At 43.3% G+C, this 19,633-nt stretch overlaps 1 protein-coding gene across 4 annotated transcripts in view; it reads right to left on the reverse strand.

Moving 5' to 3' along the window:
• Positions 1-19,633, reverse strand: part of LEMD1 (LEM domain containing 1) — a 353,053-nt gene that overhangs the window by 238,371 nt on the left and 95,049 nt on the right. The window contains exon 1 of one of the 4 annotated variants that reach the window (XM_069238547.1): positions 17,591-17,866. The exons of 2 other annotated variants lie outside the window; for them this stretch is intronic. In XM_069238547.1, coding sequence (XP_069094648.1) covers positions 17,591-17,791 — 201 coding nt within the window. In that variant the 5' untranslated portion in view covers positions 17,792-17,866. Of the gene's footprint in view, positions 1-17,590; positions 17,867-19,633 lie in introns of those variants that run through there. One more of the 4 variants, XM_069238548.1, reaches the window with a different exon arrangement.

Genomic DNA, 19,633 nt, shown 5'->3' on the forward strand with positions numbered 1-19,633 from the left:
TTGCCCACTTTAGATAGCATTTCTCCAGAGATTCTTTTTCCAAATTTTTTGGTCCTTATTGCGCTTGGTCTTTTGCCTGCATGGGTTTCGCCCCACACATACTAGTCCTTAATTCGGTCTTAGTAGGGATTTCCCTGTACCCAGCTAAACTGAATTGACCGATTGCTAATTCTGAGAAACGCCTAATTTATGTATTACAGATATTTCTTTTGATGATACATATGTTTAGTTTGATTGATATTAATTCATTTGAACTTTTGTCACCTTGGGCAACCCTTGGTGATTATGTATCTTTATAATTTGGTCTTGCGAACTGTCTACATGACTTCGGGCTTGAGTTTGTAATAAACCCCAACTTTTTGACTGGAGTTTTCCTTCTGTGGCCACATATGCCAATGAGCATAATTTAATTGGGTTGTATTGAAATTGTGTTAATGGTTCTACCTCACCCTGTTCCAGGCTCCAAATGATTTATCCATCTCAAAGAGCATTGATTCCTGCAAAGAATGAAAACGATATAGCACTATCTAGCGACATGACTGAGTCTCCAAACGAGATGGCAGGCAGGCTTGTGACAGTCTTTTGCGGGCATCTGGAGATCACATCATGCTAGTCAGTAACTGAATGGAATTGAGAAGCACTCATTTTTAAATAAACAATTTTGTTTCTAACACTTTTATATAGACCAACCGGCCTCAAGTACCCTTCCTAAAAATCGGTCAATGACCTTCTTGAATCCTGTATGTCGTTCTCAAACTTCACTATTTTAGGTGATTTTAATCTGAATCTTGAGAATTCCACTAATAAAAAAAAATAAAAAGACAACAACTTATCTACATTCTCAGCTCCTCTGACTATAATTGATAAAATACTGCCACGCTTTTAGCAGGGCATATTTTGGATGGCATTTTTTTCAAGAAACCAAGACTTGCAGCTAAATGTGTTACTCCCACTCACCTCATCAGATAACGGTCAGCAGGTTTAGTGTAAAACTCCTTCCCTTATACATTTGAGCACATACAGCTACAAAAGCCATTAAATATCGTTCCTGGAACAAAATTACGAAAAATAAACTTAGCACTATTTTAGATGCCTCACAACCCTCTTTGGTAAGTGATCGTGACCTTGACACAGTAAGCGATTCTAACTGGATTGACCAAGTACACAATCATCCCTTCCAAAACCATCCGCACCTTACCTCTTTTCAAATTTAAGATAAACAAAAGATGCTGTAGGGAGGAAAATAAGGAGAGGAAAAATTATAATTCTGATGGACGAGATAAATACAAGCAATGTATTTCGCAGATTATTCTTGCAAAACACTATTACATTGCTAAAATTAATTCTGCAACAAGTTCAGCCAAGGAACTCGAATACAGTCAAGACCCTTTCAAATCCCTATCAAGACCAACCCCATACCTCACAGTCAATCTTTAATGACCAACTTGACACATTTTTCCACACTAAGGTAGCGGAATTTCATTACGAATTTGACACTAGTCAACACTAATCTACTCAACAATAAAACTGAAATTCTAGGAACCAATAAAAAACAGCTTAATGTTAGGTTATGTTAAAAGATACTTCTATAATGCAGTGACTCAGCCCAGGAGGAGTATCCCAGCATGTTAGCTCAGTAACTAGGTGACAGAAGGCAGCAATATTCTTAGAACAGAAACGTTTATTAGTTTCCTCAAGCTCAGAACACTGACTGATATAAATAGTAAGGGCATTCCAACATAAAGAAAAGATAGGAAATCTACCTCCCATTCTCGACTTAAATCTGGGAACTGTAAGGAGATAGTGGTCGCAGGAAGGCAAAGTTCTGCTACGACAATAGGGAACAAGTCTCAAAGATAAATAGGGAGGTCCCTTGCCATTAAGAGCCGTGTGTGATGCAACAAATTTTGAAAGTTATCCTTTTCCTCACCTGAAGTCAATAAAGGGCTTGCAGTAGAGCCAAAGTGGATGATCTAGCAGGAGCATTATATATAAGGGGAGCCACTGTGTTCTCTACTACCTGTAGCCTGGTAATCAAGGGCTCAATTATGGAGGCAAACATTGTGTTACCATAGTCTACGCAACTAAAAATCAAAGCCTGGACTAGGGTCTTCGAGGTAGAGAGAAGAAACGAGGGGGGAGGGGAGGAAACCAGTCTCAGATGAAGTAGATTAAAACATATGGCTGTGGTTTTCTGAACCTGAGCGTCGATAGAAAGAGTGGTCCAGATAAACTTCCAAATTTGTAACAGTAGCTATAGGGTTGGGAGGTGTGCCAAGTTCCGGAGGCCACAAAATGGGGCTCTAGTTATTAGCTGCCTTACCAAACAGCATAATCGCTGTTTTACTTACATTGAGTTTGACCTAGTTCAAGGTCATCCATTCTGCAATAGTCTTAAGGGCCGAGCCAAAGAATTACTTTACTTTGGAGAGCTCTCCATTAAAGGATAGCAGTAATTGAGTATAGCCAGCATAAGAAGAGATTTCCAAACCACACTGACTAACTTTGCCAAGGAAGCTACATAAATATTAAATAGTGTAGGGCTGAGACAGGAGCCCATAGGCACGCATTTATCCAAAAGCAGGGTGCGTGACTTAAGAGCCTACAGAGACCGTTTGCATTCTATTGAAAAGGAAGCCCTCTAACCACTGAAGTGCAAGCCCCTAGATGCCACACTCCCTTCGTCTTAACAAAAGTCGGGAGTGCGATACCATATCAAAGGCTGCAGGCAAATCCGGTAAAACTAACATGGTGGAACTGTTAGAATACAGGGAATGTCTGATGTGGTCCGTCACGGACACAAGGGAGGCCTCAGTACTGTTAAGAGGGCAAAAGCCCAACTGAGGGGTCCAAAAGCTGATTTATTTCCAAGTATTCCATTTATCAAGCCTTCTAGTAATTTACCTAGTAACGGTAGTAAGTAAATTGGTTGACAGTTGTGTAAATCGTCAGGAGGCTGATTAGTTTTCTTCTGGATTGGGATCACCTGCACTGCTTTCCAAGCTGCATAAAGCTTAATGAGTTTTCCCTGTTGAAAGAAGAAGGGATTACAAAAATGTATAGGAATTACTAAGTCTGCAGCGCTTTGCAACGCTTGCCGTTCCGCCTCCCCCCCCAAACTTTTGCATGAAATAGATACGGTAGGGAGCAGGTCCTCTTACTAACCTTCTAAACTGTATTCTTCTGAAAGGTCGATTTCCTAGGATTTGGAAAAAGACATCTTTCCACTGATAAAAGAAACTTTCTCTTTATCCTTATGAAACTAAAAGTTACTGTCCTAGTCTATGCCTGCTTAAATAAGAGACATTTGACACAACCAAATTTGGACAGGGGCGGAGGGGGGCAGGGGTAAATGAGAACCACTACGGAGTCTGCCCAATATAGTTGCCACCAAAGAAATCAGATCAATAGTCAATAATGGAGGAACGGATGCAGTTATCCTGTTGATTTTATCCACAGTCTGACACTGTCAGTCACACCGTTCTAACTGACTGCCTAGCCGCCATAGAAGGATCGGCACTTAAATGGTATTGTTCCTTTCTTCTTAAGAAAAGTATTTATGGGAGAGTTTACATCGCAACCCTTCTCCCTACCTTGTGGCATCCCGCAGGGGTCATCTTTGAGCCCCACCCTTTCTAATGTTTATGTTGCCCCCCCGGCCACATTGGATGTGCTCATTTGTATTTCCCAACAATCGCTCATGCAGATAATAAGCAAAAAGCGGTGTCAATCTCGACGGATACTACTGACACTGCCAAGGCAGTAACAACTGCATGACGGAGGTTGCAAACTAGATGGGACAGAACAATTGAATCAGTATCAATCAGCAAATGCTGATAGTAAACTACCTACAGAAAACTATGGACATCGGCTGATTCGGAACAGTCTCTACCAAAGTATGAAAATTTAGTCACACAACCACATGTCCAATTAGTACTCACTCGACTTCATTCCATTTCAACCAGATAGGCAGCTACACAACTGACAAAGAATACACTCAACTTTTCACACTTTACACAAATCTGCTTCCTGCAAAGGAAACAGAACTCAAAATTCTTCCACCAAGCTCTCCATCTATCTAATGCATTTCTGTGCCTATTCATGCGAATATGAGATTATATATAAAAAAAAAATAATAATAATAAGACACTTACTGGCGGGTTCCCAGTAGGTAATTATAGTTAGGACCTAGTTTCCATAGGAAAAGCGTTTGACTGGGCTATTTCTTTGGCACAGTTTAACAAATCTTCACAAACTTTTTCAGCAAAAAAGTGTTTTGTTGTGCATGGAAACTTTCAGGGTGATCCATCATGCAAGGGGCAAGTAAAAGAAAAAAAAAGAAAAAAGAGGGGGGTAGGATTGTCAAAAAAAAGTTTGTTTTCCATGGTAATTCCCATAGAGATTTTAGACATGGCTGCAGCTCGACCTGCTAAACGGAACTACACCGAAATTGGAACGAATGTAGCTCTTGGTCCAGAAAGCATGTTTTTTTTTTAATTTATTTTTTATTTGGTGCAAATTCGTTCAGCATTCTGAGACAACCTAACAGCTGCTTCACAGCCTCACCACGCTCCACCAAAGGACCCTTCACCCACCTACACTGCTGTTTTTCCTGCAACACCACCCTCCTGCACACACTAACAACCGCACTGCACCCACAAAGAAGACTACAGACTCCAGTCATCCTGCTAAACGCCCGCAGCTCCTTATGCAAACATGCCACGGACATCTGGTACACCATCACCACCCATGATCCGGATGTCACCATCACTGAAACATACCTAACACCCTCTTCAAACCCCAACAGTCATGGCCACCCCCTACGGCTACAAGATAATACACAGTACACACCAACAAACCTGGCCGGGGCATCGCCATCAACTTCAAGGAAACCATTCAATGCACCCACAGAGATGACCCAATGCCCCACATGGAGCACCTCAACGTCTTACTCTAGATTGATGCCAGCACCATTATGAGAGGCACCCTCAAATACATACCCCTGGGACTATGCCCAGCCTTCCGTGACCCTCCCCCCAATAGACTCCAACCACTAGGTCATCTCAATTTCCACCTTAACGACCCCCCACGCAGCAAACTCCACTTCTCTCAGAGAGCCTCAGCAACATCTGCCTCACCCAACTGGTCAAACCCACACACAAATCCGGACACACATTGGACAACATCTTTACTTCTAGCAACAGAAATCAATTTTACCCCTGTGACTGAACTCACCTGGACCAACCACATCATCGTCCACTTTACCATCTCCAATTCCCAGCACAACAAATGCAAGCACCTCAGCACCTCCAAACAAAGCTGGGGCAAGGTAACCAAGACACTATTGGCACGGACCCTAGGCACTGCATAACCCGAGCCCACGTCAGACCTCAACCAGGCTGTCCAAAACTTCACCACCTGGATCACCAAAGACTTACCCCGCTGAAACCAGTTAAAACCAACACCTCCAAGCCTGCAAGATGGTACACTCTGGAGCTCAAAAGCACCAAACGTGACTGCCACAGACTTCAGAATCATCAAGAAATTCTCTAACCTAAAAGCCACAGAGACCACCACGTACCCATCAGTGAATTCTGCGACACCCTCTTAGTCTACTTCCATAGCAAGATCACAACCATATACAACAATGTAGCCCACCCAACCCTTCACCTCCAGCTAAACATCTTTCAAGCAGCCAACACCAGCCACACAATAACCCTCTGGTTCCCAATTACCACACAGACCAACCCAGCTATCATGTCATCAATCCACTCCTGGGCACCCACCAACCCCTGCCCCCAATGGCTTTTCAACATAGGAGCCAACACTATTAGTACAGTACTAACTTGATCCTAAACACCTCCATCTCCATGGCAACCCGGATGAATGGAAGCATACAGAAATCAGACCCCTCCTAAAGAAACCCTCTGCCAACCCCAGCGACCTCAGAAACTAGACCGCTCTCCCTGCTCCTCTTCCCTGCCGAAATGCTAAAGAAAACCATCAACACCACAAGACTACCTCAAACAAAACCACCTTGAACACCTCCCAATCAGGATTCCTGGCAAACCACAGCACCAAGACTGAACTGATTGCTGCTACAGATGACATCAGGACCCCCATTGACTGAGGAAAGTCGGCAGCTCTGATCCTTCCGGACCGCTCTACAGCATTCAATATAGTCTCCAACCACTCTCAGACTCCACAACATAGGCATTCAACAAAACACCCTTAAGTGGGTCACCTTTCCCCCTCAGGCTGCACAAACAGCATCCACCTTCCTCCCTTCACTTCTACACAAAAGAACATAACCTGTGGCATACCCAAAGGATCCACCCTCAGTCCAACCCTGTTCAATATCTACATGACCGTCACCCTCTCACGCAGACATTGTCAGATCCTACAGACTCTATTGTCTCCTACATCAACTTCACTCACCTATTCTTCACTCACCTATTCTTCACTCACCTATTCTTCACTCACCTATTCTTCACTCACCTATTCTTCACTCACCTATTCTTCACTCACCTATTCTTCACTCACCTATTCTTCACTCACCTATTCTTCACTCACCTATTCTTCACTCACCTAAGACCTCCACAACGCCAAAGCAAACTTCCACAGTGCCATGGCCAACGTAGCAACATGGATGAAAAACTGCTGCCTCAAAACAAACCGTGACAAAACAGAAGTCCTGCTCTTCGGGAAGAACACCTCCGTATGGGACCACAGCTGGTGACCAGCAGAATTCAGACCAGCTCTCACCATAAGACCATGCACAAAACCATGGCACCTTCAACTGCAAACAATCCATGAATTAACAAGTAAACTCAGTCGCCTCTTCCTGCTTCCACGTCCTCTGTATCTTCTGCCAGATCTTCAAATGAAACCCTACGGACACCAGAAAAACAGTCACGTACGCCCCAATCACCAGCCGCCTAGACTATGGCAACGCTCTTCTCCAGAGTGTCCTCCCAGGTACAAAAGACTCCAGACTCTACAGAATACCACAGCCAGATTCATCCTCAATCTCCCCAAGCATCACCTCACACCTCAGGAACCTCCACTGGCTTCCCATCCAGACGAGATGCCAATTCAAAAGGCTCACACTTGCATACAGGGTTCTCCACAACCTAGGGCCATCCTACATCAACCATGGACTGAGCTTCTACATGACACGCAGTTTCTCTCTCCCTCCTGCTGTCCTTCCTTCCCTCCGAACAGCTCCCTCCCTAGCAGACTTCAGAAGGAGACTCAATATGTGGCTTTTCGACTGAAGCACAGCACCCAGATACCTCTAGGGGTGATAGTGCTGTGCCTTACAAATGCTATTATTAACAATAAGAAAATTAGGACCGTTTTAAGTGATTTTTGAAATATCTTCCTCTATTTCATTAAAACATTCTGACATGTGGACTGAAGCATGCATTTTCAACACCATCAGCAGACTGCCAGTTAACTCTGGTGATCAGGTGTTTACTACAGTGTTCTAACGAGCAACTAGAGTGCTAACGTTCTGAATCTATGCCTAGGACAGAAGTGTGCAAAACACTTAATTTCTTGTGGTTTTATATAGCTAGAACCGCGGGTACTGGAGTGCTTTACATAGGCATTGGTTACATTACACAAGGACACATTTCTTTTGGGCTTTAGGTATGAGGAGATTAAGACCCTGGTTTAGATTTCAGCAGAGGGGTTACTCTGTTACAATGGTGACGGATACCCCAACCACCGAAATCTAAATATAATAGGCAACAATTGGATATATATTTCGGCAGACAGGATATCAGTCACCGCTGTGACGGAGTATCCCCGTCTGCTGAAATCGAGATCAGGCCCCAAGTGATTTGCCCAGAATCACAGGATGTTGATCAGACACCAAAACTCTAACCCGGTTCACCATTTGCAAAGTCTGCAGCTCTGGCCGTAATACCACATTCTCTCCCCTAACTGCAACATATAAATCAAGTGATCAACTGGATTTAAAAAAAAGAAAATTAAAAAAACACAAGATGGCAAATTTAAAAGTGCTCTGTTGCTATTTGAGAACCTGGAAGGTATGTCCTCATTTCTTTTTTTTTAGAGCACCAACCATAATTTCTATGGGCATAAGACCTTCATTTTTATAACTGCTGAAGGAAATGCTTTAGGTATTACAATTTTGATTACATCAAGAGGACATCATGCATGCCACAGTTTTCTAATAAATACATAATGTTAGCATGTAGTTGTTCATTAGAAGACTGTGGGGAGGCAGATCTCAGGGATACAGGGAGGAGGATGCACAAGCAACAAGCTGATCATGCTGGGCAGGCGAGGGGGGGGTGAGGGGGCAGCACAACAAACCATGGAGGGCAGGGCAAAGGGGGGCACAGGCAACAAGCCAAACATGCAGGACAAGCAGGAGAGGATGTGGCAAAATAAAAAAACTGACCATTGGGGGCAGAAAGAAGAGGCAGTTGCAGTACAACCATGCATACCAAAAGACCAGATTCAGGCAGGAGATTTTTTATTTTTTATTAAAGCCCAGAACGGCTGTCTCTTTTTCAATGTAAAAACTATGGGGAAAATTAATTCCTCAGGTTTTTTTTCCCCCAAAAAAATCTCCCTCTTACCAAGTTCAAAATGTTGGCAAGTATGGTACACTGAATCACTGAGGGCAGGAGGAATTGAGACATGGACTCAAAGAACAGAGGGCAGGAGGGAGATGGACAGGCATCAAACTGACCCATCAGGGCAGGTGTCAGGGGTTGCAGCAGCATAATACACCACAGGGCAAGCAGGCGGCAGCGCAGCACAACGGACCATGGAAAGCAATAGGGAGGGGACAGGGCTATGCACATGGACAGAGAGCAGAGGGTAGAGAGGTAAAGGCAGCAAGCTCACAATACCAGACAGATGGGAGGGACAGTTGCAGCATAACAGACCATGAAGGCTGGGAGGGAGCAGGGGCATGACAAAAGACCAGACAATGTAGGAGGAGTGGATAGGGCCCTGCACATGGAAAATGGAGGGCAAGCGAGATGGACACCAAGCACAATACACCACAGAGGGCAACATTAGGACCATAATGCCTTACACACAAACAATGGAGGGAAAGGTGGGGTGGGGGGCAGGGGCAACAAGCTGACTACACAGGGCAGGTGGGAGGGGCTGAGGTAGCACAGAAGGCCATGCATGGCAAGCAGGAGGGTTTGAGGCAACACAACCGCCATGGTGGGCAAAAGTTAAGGGGCAGGGCCATGCACAAAGGACCATGGAGGTCAGAAGGGGTGGTTAGGGGCTGGAGAAAGACAGGGGAAGGGCCTTCACAACAGACCATACGGGGTAGGCAGGAAGAGCAGTTGCAGCATAACAGAGCGTAGAGGGCAGATTGGAGTGGCAGCAAAATGGACAGGAAGGAGGAAATAGGAACACTGAACTCAGACAGGCAGGGTGGAGGTGGCAGGGACAGATGCAGTCATCTGAACATGCTAGGCTGGTGGGAGGGGCAGTGGCAGCTCAACAGAACACTCAGTAGATTGGAGGGGCAGTGGCAGGTCCATGGAACATGGTGGGCAAAAAGGAGGGCACAGGGGCAAGCACACAGACTGAGGGCAGGGGAAGAAGGGTAAAGGCAACAAGGTAAGCAAAGGGGCTAAGCAGGAGAGCAATGGCGGGGCATAGAATTGGTCAATGTAGGGCAGGAACATCAAGCTAAATGGAGGGTAGTGGCAGCACATTTGACCATGCAGGGCAGGAGAGAATGGGCTGGTGCATGGACTGACAGAGGGTAGGGAGGAGGTGGATGGGGTTGCAAGCTAACTGTTCAGAGCAAGCGGGAAGGGCAGCGGCAGAACAACGGCCACGCAGGTCTGTAGTGAGGGGGCATGACTTGGACAATGGATGGCAGGAGCAGCTACAGGGTTGTGGAATTCCTATCGCCCGACGCCCGGGACATCTTGTTTGAGGTCAAGGGCAACAAGTTTTTATGTTTACTTTGTCCTTGGGACAAGTAGGCCCAACCCCCTGCAGCACAAACCCTTTGGCTGCCTGTTTACAGAGAGTTGAACTCTCTGCAGTTGAGGTAATGTGTTTCCAAAAGATAATGCTGTTCGAACTTGTATTTATGGTTCATTATTTGAAAGACTTCATTATTAGGGTGCGTGCTGTAAATAAATGTTTTAAGGTCACACTTCACTACTGACGTTGGTGCCAGTACAAAAAAAAAACGTGTACACACATTTTTGAAAAGTTTAGGCTAAGAGGCTAAGTATAATGCTCCCAGAATGCTCTGATTATATGCAAATGAAGTGTCATTTAGTAAAATGTGTTGATGCATGCTAGTATTTCCCAAAAACATTTCTAATGGAAAATCAGTGTAACCATTTTCAACATGATTATGGGAAGCATGAAAATAAACAAACACTGACAAAGCCAACTGATCTGACATATTTTTATAAGTCTTTTAGTTTCATCAATGCGTGTCTTATTTTGACATGGCTTTTGTAACACTTTATTGTTGTGGGAGCTACCAGGCCCTCAACATTGTAACAAACATTGGCAAAAAAAACCCAAAAAGTTTTTGAACTCTTAAAGCACACGTTGCCACCAGCGGCATAACAAAGGCCCCGCAGCCACCCTCCAGGGGGCCCCGTCAGCACAGCACCTGCCCTGAGTGAGTCTGGAGAGGGGGCTCCTCCATGTTCTTTGCAAAGGGGCACCCTCCAGTTTCGTTACGTCACTGATTGCCACTGTAGTGCCTGACACTGAACAAAACTACTTTGTGTGGCAATATGCTCCTTGTGGAAGAGCAGAATGCGATCACTCACAGTAAAGCCAGCCGAAAGAGAGAGAAATAGAAGTTTAATAAAAACAAAATGTCTTTGTTAACACCAGACCTAATTAGGGACCAAGACCCACATGTAGGTAGCTTTTTGCATGTCGCAAACAGCGACTTTCGCTGTTTGCGACATGCAAAAAGCACATTGCGATGCAAAACCAAGTTTTGCGATTCAGTAACCTGGTTACCGAATCACAAAACAGGTTTGCGACTCGCAATTAGTAAGGGGTGTTCCCTTCCTAATTGCAACTCGCAGTGCAATGTAGGATTGTTTTGTGACCGCGAACGCGGGCGCAAACCAATCGCAGTTTGCACCCATTTCAAATGGGTGCTAACACTTTCGCAAAAGTGAAGGGATCTCCATGGGACCCCTTCCCCATTGTGAATGTCACTGTAAAAAAAAATTCAGAGCAGGCAGTGGTCCTGCTCTGAAAAAATGAAACGAAAACGTTTCATTTTTCGTTTTTGTTATGCATCTCGTTTTCCTTTAAGGAAAACGGGCTGCATTACAAAAAAAAAACAAAAAAAAACTGCTTTATTGAAAAGCAGTCACAGACATGGTGGTCTGCGGTCTCCAGCAGGCCACCATTCGTGAGGGGATCGCAAATTGCGACCCACCTCATGATTATTCATGATGTGGGCATTTGCGAAGCCCTTGCGAATCACAGATGGTGTCAAGGACACCATCCTACATTCGGATTTGCGACTCGCAATTTGCAAGTCACAAATCTGAACCTACCTACTTGTGGCCCCAAATTCTTAAAGAAAGTCACAAAAGTGCACCCATGGTATATGTCGTACCCCTATAAAATATTTGTGAACTGTATTTTAGCGTGGGTAAATACAATGTGTAGATTTGCTCATGTGAAAATCTATTGAGCATCTGCAAGTTCATTTTCCCTCCAGCCACTTTCTTCCCAACCCTGGAAGAAGTTCTAATTCTGCCATTGTCAGGAGTAAATGTCCAACCTTTCTTATTATGGGAAAATATCAGAGAGAAGCTGGTAAAAATCTTTAAAACATGCAGGTTAGTAGGTTTGCAGACTCAAAGGCATTCCAGCCCTGGAACTATTGCTTACTGCTTCCTCCAGCCCCAGTATGCAGATCTGCAGAAAGGTGGCAAAATAAGGAAATTGCTACAGTAGGGATTGAAACTCCAAGTATTCAAGCCCTACTATGGTAGTAGCCCTGGTATAATCAGAGAGGCTATTAATTGCTGCCATAATTTGTCGCCACACTACATGGCACCAAAGGGACAAGTAGATCTTTTTACAGGACAAGTAGATTTGAGAAGCAACCTGTCCCCTGGACAAGTAGATATTTTAATAAATTCCACACCCCTGAGCTAGCAGCCCAATAGGAAGGTAGGAATAGAGTAGTTTTGAAAGTGTGTTAATTAAGGATTTGTGAAAGTCTATTTATTTGGCAACATTAGGAAGATGTGTTTATTCCTGTTTTTCACCCATAGGTCAAAGAGTGAGCTAATTGGATGACAAATATTTAAATGAATTTGAGGATTTGTTAGAATTAATGGTAAACTCCGAGGATAATATTGGAAAACTGATTATAAAACATAGCCCTTTCTAAAATCACTAGATTATTATTATTACTGATTTGTTTGTTCCATTTTACCACACCAGGTTAAGAAAAATGGGTTTTATATGTGGATTGCTAATCACGGGTGATAAGGAGAGGAAGAAAAAAAATTTTAAAAAAAAATGATCCATAGAATAAATGGGTCTCATTTACATTATATTTACCCATTAATTTGCTTTGTCCATTTAGAAGTGATTCGTCCCTTGGACCATAGAGTAGCAAAAGATTCTCTGGATGAGGATAGGAATTTGGTGAGGATTAGTGATTTCATGTGTGTAGGACATATTGGATGCAGGTGAGTGGAGATTTTTTGATAATGATTGGTGTGCTGGAAATCTTTTCCAAGTAAGCATTGGTATATTGATTGGTCTACATTGGTTGTTTCCATGTTAATTTTTAATAAAGGAATAAGGGTTTGTTTTTTACGGTATGTTATAACAGGTTTTTATACCGTTTAGGCAACATTGGTAGGATTTGATTTGGGGATTAAATATATATTTTTTTTTTTTTAATGGATTGTTTGACTATTGAGAGGATAGGTAATTTGGGAATTTATGTTTGTTTATTCCTTAGTTCTGTATAGATACAAAAAGGAATACGCTGGGAACATATGAAATTGTCCTGAAGAAGGTGGTGGTAGGACTATGAAAGACCACCGAAACGTGTCGACCCAAGTTGGATTGCTGGACCCATTGGAACTGGCTAATATAGATCAGAGACCGGATGTATTAATCAATTAGCCAGTGGATACCATATTTGGAACAGCAAAAGATCATATAGTAGGAATGATGTCGTGTGTTGTCTCCCATTTTATTTGTTTTGTATTAGTTTTATTGGTTTTTAGTGCTGGGACGGTTTGGTCCCTTTACTAGGTTGTTTTTGCATTTGTATGGGATTATTTATTAAATACATTTCTAGATATTCCTTTATTAAGACTGATCACTGGAGTGTCTGAATGTTTGAAGTAGTGTTCAGTGGTGGACAGTTCTTGCTCCCCCTAGGGAACTTTTTTTGGGGGGTTTCGCCACTGCAAAAAAGCATTTTTGGGAAGAAAAAAAAAATGTTTGCTGCGAAATCACAGCGGATTGGCGAATCCACTGCAAAAGTTTTTTAAAAAGCGTGGTGGAGCAGTCACAGGTCCTACAGGGTTGGGCACCTCTGGAGATAGCAGGAGCTGGGCCTGGGGGTTGTGGCCCCCCCAGGGCCATTAAAGGCTTGGGGGTGGGGGGGAGGGGAAGAGGAAGGGAAAGGCAAATCCCCCCCACTTTAAATTATGTTTACTGCCCGCATAGGTGGTAGTCCTCTGGGGCGAGTGTGAACCCTCTCCCCCCACATCATTCCTTCTTAGCCCCTGGGGAGGTGGTGATCCATGGGGCATATTTAAGCCCTAGGAGGGGACTCTCCACCGCCCCCCTTTACTAAATAAAGCACCAGGGTGGGTGGGTGGTGGTGGTCCCTGGGGCTCAAAGTGGCCAATGGAGAGGGGTTTGTGCTTCCCTCCTCCCACTTTTTTTTTTTTTTTTTTTTAATACAGCCACGGGGGGTGGTGGCCCCTGGACCTAAAAAGAGCCCTAGGAGGAGGGACACATTTGTCCCCCTCCTTCATTTTTACAAATACCTTCATTCCTCCAGGGCTGCTTATTTTTTTTAAATAAAAAGAAAGAGGTTTTACTTTGGAGTTACCGGGGAAGGGCACCAACACTAAGGATAAAGGGTCAAGGTATTTCTACTACCTTGCCCCCTTTTCTTTTTTTATCTTTTACTTTGGGACTCTGTTGGCAGCCGTTTCGGGACTGACTTGACACTTCCTGGTTCCTGGCCAAATCTCAAACTACTGGACGGCTTTACTCCAAATATCAAAAATTTGAAACCTTTCTGTTAACTGCGGTGTAATTCCGTTCAGCGATTCAGTCTGGAGTCAATTCTCAAATCCCTATGGGAAATTGCTTAGGGAAAGTGTGTTTTGGGACCCCCCCCTCCTACTCCTTTTTCTCGATCCCCGCTTGACGAATCACCACAAAACTTTTAAGACAGTAGCTGAAGTGACTGTTCTAATTTTGAAATTGTGTGAAGATTTGTCAAACGGCACCAAAGTTATTGGCAAAACAAAAGACGCTTTTCCCATGGAAACTAGGTCCTACCTACTGGCTACTGCCAGTAGGTGATATATATACACACACACACATCTCCAATACAGTACTGTCACAAAATAAAGCTTTTGTCAACTTTGTGTTCTGGGAATTGAGGCCCCCATTACTGCACATGCTATAGCAAATTGCATTAGTCCTCACAGTAGTGTAAATTAAAATAAACTTGAGGTAAACCGGGAAACCGTTCCCACTGCTGCCGCAGGTTGCTCTGAGCAACAGGGCATAAAGGTTAAAGGGTTGGTCAATTTCCACACAGTTCTGTGCTCTGTACTTCACCACCAACCACCTCACTCCCAACATCATCCCCAGCAGCCTTCCAGCTGCTTTGGCCCTGCCTTAGGCTCCACCACTCCAAGTAAGTAAACCATAATGTGACACTGGCAAACTCACTAAAGGACTGCCTGAAAACTAAAACCTAATAGAAAGAGAAATAGGACAAAGTAACCATGTACAGGGTTCAATGCCACTGCCTTAATGTACAGCAGTGATTCCCAACCTGTGGTCCGCGGACCCCCAGGGGTCCGTGACACATTCCCAGGGGGTCCGCAGGCCTGGACTGGGAGGAAGGCACTTCTCTAGCTGGGGCCTCCGTGTGCGCGTTTTCATATTTATTACTTCCTTTGTTGAGTAGTTTTAAACGCACTGCAAAGCTCCTTGTACTGCAAAAATAAAAGCGTCAAGCTAACTCAAGTGATTAAGTATCTGCTGGAGAGAGATGGGAGTTTTGTGCAGTGGCAGTTTTGACTCAAAGGTAGCACAGATGGTTAATATGCCTGCTGCAAAGAATGTGTAAACAGTATTTTATGTGCATGGCACAGTGGGTTACTGCTTTTGTCAGAGATTCTTTTGTTACTATGCAGTTCATAATCTTAATCTAGCACAGTGAGAGCACAAATAGCTGCAGGCAAACCTCATGACACAAATTAGAAAGTTTATTTTTTTGTAATAGTCTCTCATTTTCCTTATGCTGCTAAAAAAAGGTTTGCTTGTGTAGAAATACATTCTTATTGCTAACGCAGTGTTTAATTTGCGCTTGTTGTTTCCGGTGCTGAGCACCGGCACTTATTTTTAAGGGCAGGGGCTTATTCTTCTGCCTCAAGCATTTGCTGTGCGCAAAAGACACATATGGGAAAGACGGGGGAAGGGAAAAATGAAAAAGCATCACAAAGGGAGAAAGTAGAAATCTGCTAGAGTGAGCTGAAGTGGCAGGGAGTGGCTTTATATGGATTGAAGAGTCACGAGATGGCTTCAGGATTATGCTGTCTCAGTATTCCGTGTACCCACATTTAATTGCAGGAACCGCGTGTTTAAGAGGAGGGCTTTGGGCACCGGCACATTTTTATTTATAAATAAGGCACTGTGCTAACGTCATCGCTAATCACTGTGCTGTGTTCTGAATCCTAAATTTGTACCTCTCCGGACCAAGCACTTAGAAAATGCCTACCAGTGTGGATGACATGTGAATCCTACACCTTGTAGTCCCCTGTAAAGTGCTCTGACACCCTACAGTGGTATGAGAGGTGCTATAAAACAAATTAAGTACATGTGACAGAGAGGCTAGGGAAAGATGAGTGGCCCTCATGGATTACTTCCTTTCCCCTTCACTTATGTGAAAAAGCTTTCAGATCTTGCATATCTAAAAAATAAAAACAGAAATCACTCCAGAAATGTAGAATCTGACCTGAGGATTCACCTTTCCTAAATAAAACCAAACATTGAAAAGGTAGTTGCCGAGATGCAGCGCCAGCCTTCCCAATAAAATGTTTCGATTTTTGCATATTTTTTCAATATAAAAGAAGTTTCTCTTTAGTAATTTGAGTATTCGTTTGGTGTGTACTTGTTATATTTTTTGCGAATTACTGTTTAAATGTTTGAAAATTAAATCAGACAAATTGCTGGAGGTTCCCGGCTTCCAGTAATTTTTCATTGGGGGTCCTCAGGAGTCAAAAGGTTGGGAACCACTAATGTACTGGCACTAACTACAAGCAATGGCAAACCATAAACACAAAAGCCAGTGGGTGACATTCACTGTTTATACTTCTTGTTGTATTTTTTAGGAAGAATGGATGACAAGTCCATTTGTAGGTTTACCTAAAGTAGATGAAAAATCTTGCACAAAAAAAGAAAAACAAACATAAACCAACACTTAAATTATCATGTAATCTCACTCCACTAGTTTATAGGTCAATTTCATAAACTGTTAAGTTTTAAACACCAGAATAATTTTCATTAAGCAAACCCCTTTCAATTAACTAACCTACCTCTAAACCCTCATATTAGGGATGCTGGTTAGCAGTATAAGGGTGGGATAGTCAAGTTAGCAAAGGCACACAATAAAAAAATAAATAAAAAAAACAGGCTGCCACAGAGCTAGAATATTGCTACCACACGGCTTGCACAAACGGCACATCAAGTCTCACGGTTATTCAAAGAAAATATAAAATTAAAATCCTAAACTCTGAAACACACAGATGTCCAGGGGTTGATGTTTTAGACAGGGCGAGGCACATGGAGAAGAAAGGACCTCCCCTTGTAAATGTAAGGCACTGCCTTCGGCATATTTTTGCTGCTTGGGGAGTATGCGGAAATAGCCAACAAACATTTCTGGATTTGTATCTCAAAAGCTCCAAATACGTTGTAAGCACTAAAAAAAAAAACTTCTTGCTGGAAACATTAATTCTGGACCAGCATTGCTGGGATAGTCACAAGAAAGTTTAACTGCAGAGCCTTCGTATCTGGGGGCTAGCCTCTACAGCCTACGTTAAAAAAATAAGACACTGAATTTCACAGCCATAACCGGAATTTGTTAAAAGGCAAGCCCCTACAATTAACCAAGCACAAGCGATAAAGCCAACAAACGGCACTTTATGGCTAGGGAAAGAAGGAAAAAAAAAAAAAAAAAAAGCCTATTAAGTGCTTTCTTTATAAGGAACACGTCAATTTGCTCTCCAAATGGGAACCGCAATACGTATTACGCGCCGTTTTGGTTTATTTCTTCAATAACAAGCAGTGTTAAACCTACCGTGGCACAAGATATCTCGTCTTCGTCCTCGTCGCTAGAGAAATCAATTGCCCTCTGCTTCAGAGGAACATATTTCAAGTACATTTGCAAATAAACGTCTTTCTTTTGATCGCCTTCTGGCAGGGGCACGTGGTGCGCAATTAACTGATCCCTTAATTTCTCTTTGGTGAAGTGTGCAGGGTCTTCCAGGTACAGGGGCATAACTGCAATATAGTGAAGAGGCACGCAGAGACTGGCATCCGATTCTAGCACCGCTCCACGAAATCTGTACCCCTAGAAAAGGCGAACAGCTGTCTGTGCTGTAATGTATACTTCACTGGAGCATGTATACCTTCCAAAGTCAACGCTGTGAAGGTCAAAGACACGTGTATAGAACAAGCGAGCAGGAACAAATTGGATGCCGTTATAAGCGTTACAGTGAGACCGAAAAGAATGCGTTTTTCTTTGGGATACCTGAACTTTAAATAGCAAAACTGTTTCCACAAGGTAAACAGTCAGTTTTCTATAAAATCTGGAAACAACTCTTCGGTCCTTTAGTCAGTCTCTTTGCAACACCCAACCGTGCGTGTTTTGAAGGCAGAGCTTTCTCTTCTCGCTACTCGGAAGCCCTTCTTCCAGCCTAAAGAGCTACCGAAAACCACGCATGTTTTGTAAAACTTGAAACCTTCTTGTTGGATTCCTGTCCTTGTCCCCGTCTACATAGCCTTCTGGCTCTGCTCAGTTTTGCGCTCTGAAGGTTAAATAAACCTAAAAAACTGTGTGTGCGAAAGTGACTTTGAAGTGTAGTTTACACCCCATGTTATGCAGTCCTGGTAGCTAAAAGGTTTCCTGGCTATGTTATACGAATCGGCAAAGAATAAAACCTATTTCATAGAATAAAAAATGCCGAACATTGTTTTATGTAACATACGCAAGGAATTTAAGCCTGGGCTGCAGAAGGTCTCGGTCTTAAGCACCATCATTTCATAGAACCAGGAGTAGTTTCTATGCTAATGAGTTTCCCTTTTCATTATGTACTGAGCGCAAGATACTTTAAAATGATAAGTGTAGTAAGGTTTTATGCGCCCTGGACGTGCATGGTGTTTGTTTGCTAGAGATGAAATTGGCCAACACAAGATTCATCAAAGAACAGGCATGATCAATCAATAGTTTTGGCTTTACGTATAGGGATACGGTTTTTTTCCAGCGTTGCTAACAATACAGGACCAGCATGAGTGAATGAAAGTTTCCTTCTCCCTTTCTCTTTTTGGTCCCTTTATTTAGCTCCCTACCTTTCCCTCTCTGCAGATGCCTTCTTTCCAGTGTATGGTAGTCTAGGAGTTAAGCTGTGAATGGGATGGTGTCTAAAGCTACAGGTTCGAATGTGCCCATATGTGCTCTTATGTACATACACCTTTGGAGAAGGAGTGTGGGCATGATGTTCGTGTGCACAAGATTTGTGTTCATATGTCTCGTAAATGAATGCATACAATTAGGATACATACTCAAGTAAGAGGTTGACTACACCTGTAATCAGGTTATAGAAAACAAAATGGTAGCATGTTGTGTAGTAATCGCTTCCCTTACATACCTCGGCCAGGTGTGGCTAGTTGCTGGAGCACAGTAGAGGATGTAGGGCATGATATAGGACCATGGTAGGCACTGGAGTACAGTGACTGAGCATCAGTCATTCGCACAGGCAGGCTTCCGAGTTGCACAGCAAATAAACTGAGCACATTGGAGAGAGGCCATGGTGCAGCATATAAGCAACACAAAGGGTGTTTCCACCATCCTCAAAAAGTGGGTAGGAACGGGACAAGACTATAAACATTTGCTACTGGGATACCCTGCTAAGTTTATTTTGAGGCAAGTTAGACATTCATGCAAGGCTGCTGAAAAAAAATCTAACCCCTGGGGAGCCATAACCACATACAACCTCCTTTCTGCCACACTGGAGACCAGCAAATTAGAAAAAAAGACTTAAGGACTTATTTACCGTTTGGCAAATTACTTCATCGAAAAATGTGACCGAGGTTAAACATTTCCTGTTGCATTATAGTCTGT

The sequence above is a fragment of the Pleurodeles waltl genome, chromosome 6 (assembly GCF_031143425.1).
Source record: "Pleurodeles waltl isolate 20211129_DDA chromosome 6, aPleWal1.hap1.20221129, whole genome shotgun sequence".
NCBI classification, from domain to species: domain Eukaryota; kingdom Metazoa; phylum Chordata; class Amphibia; order Caudata; family Salamandridae; genus Pleurodeles; species Pleurodeles waltl.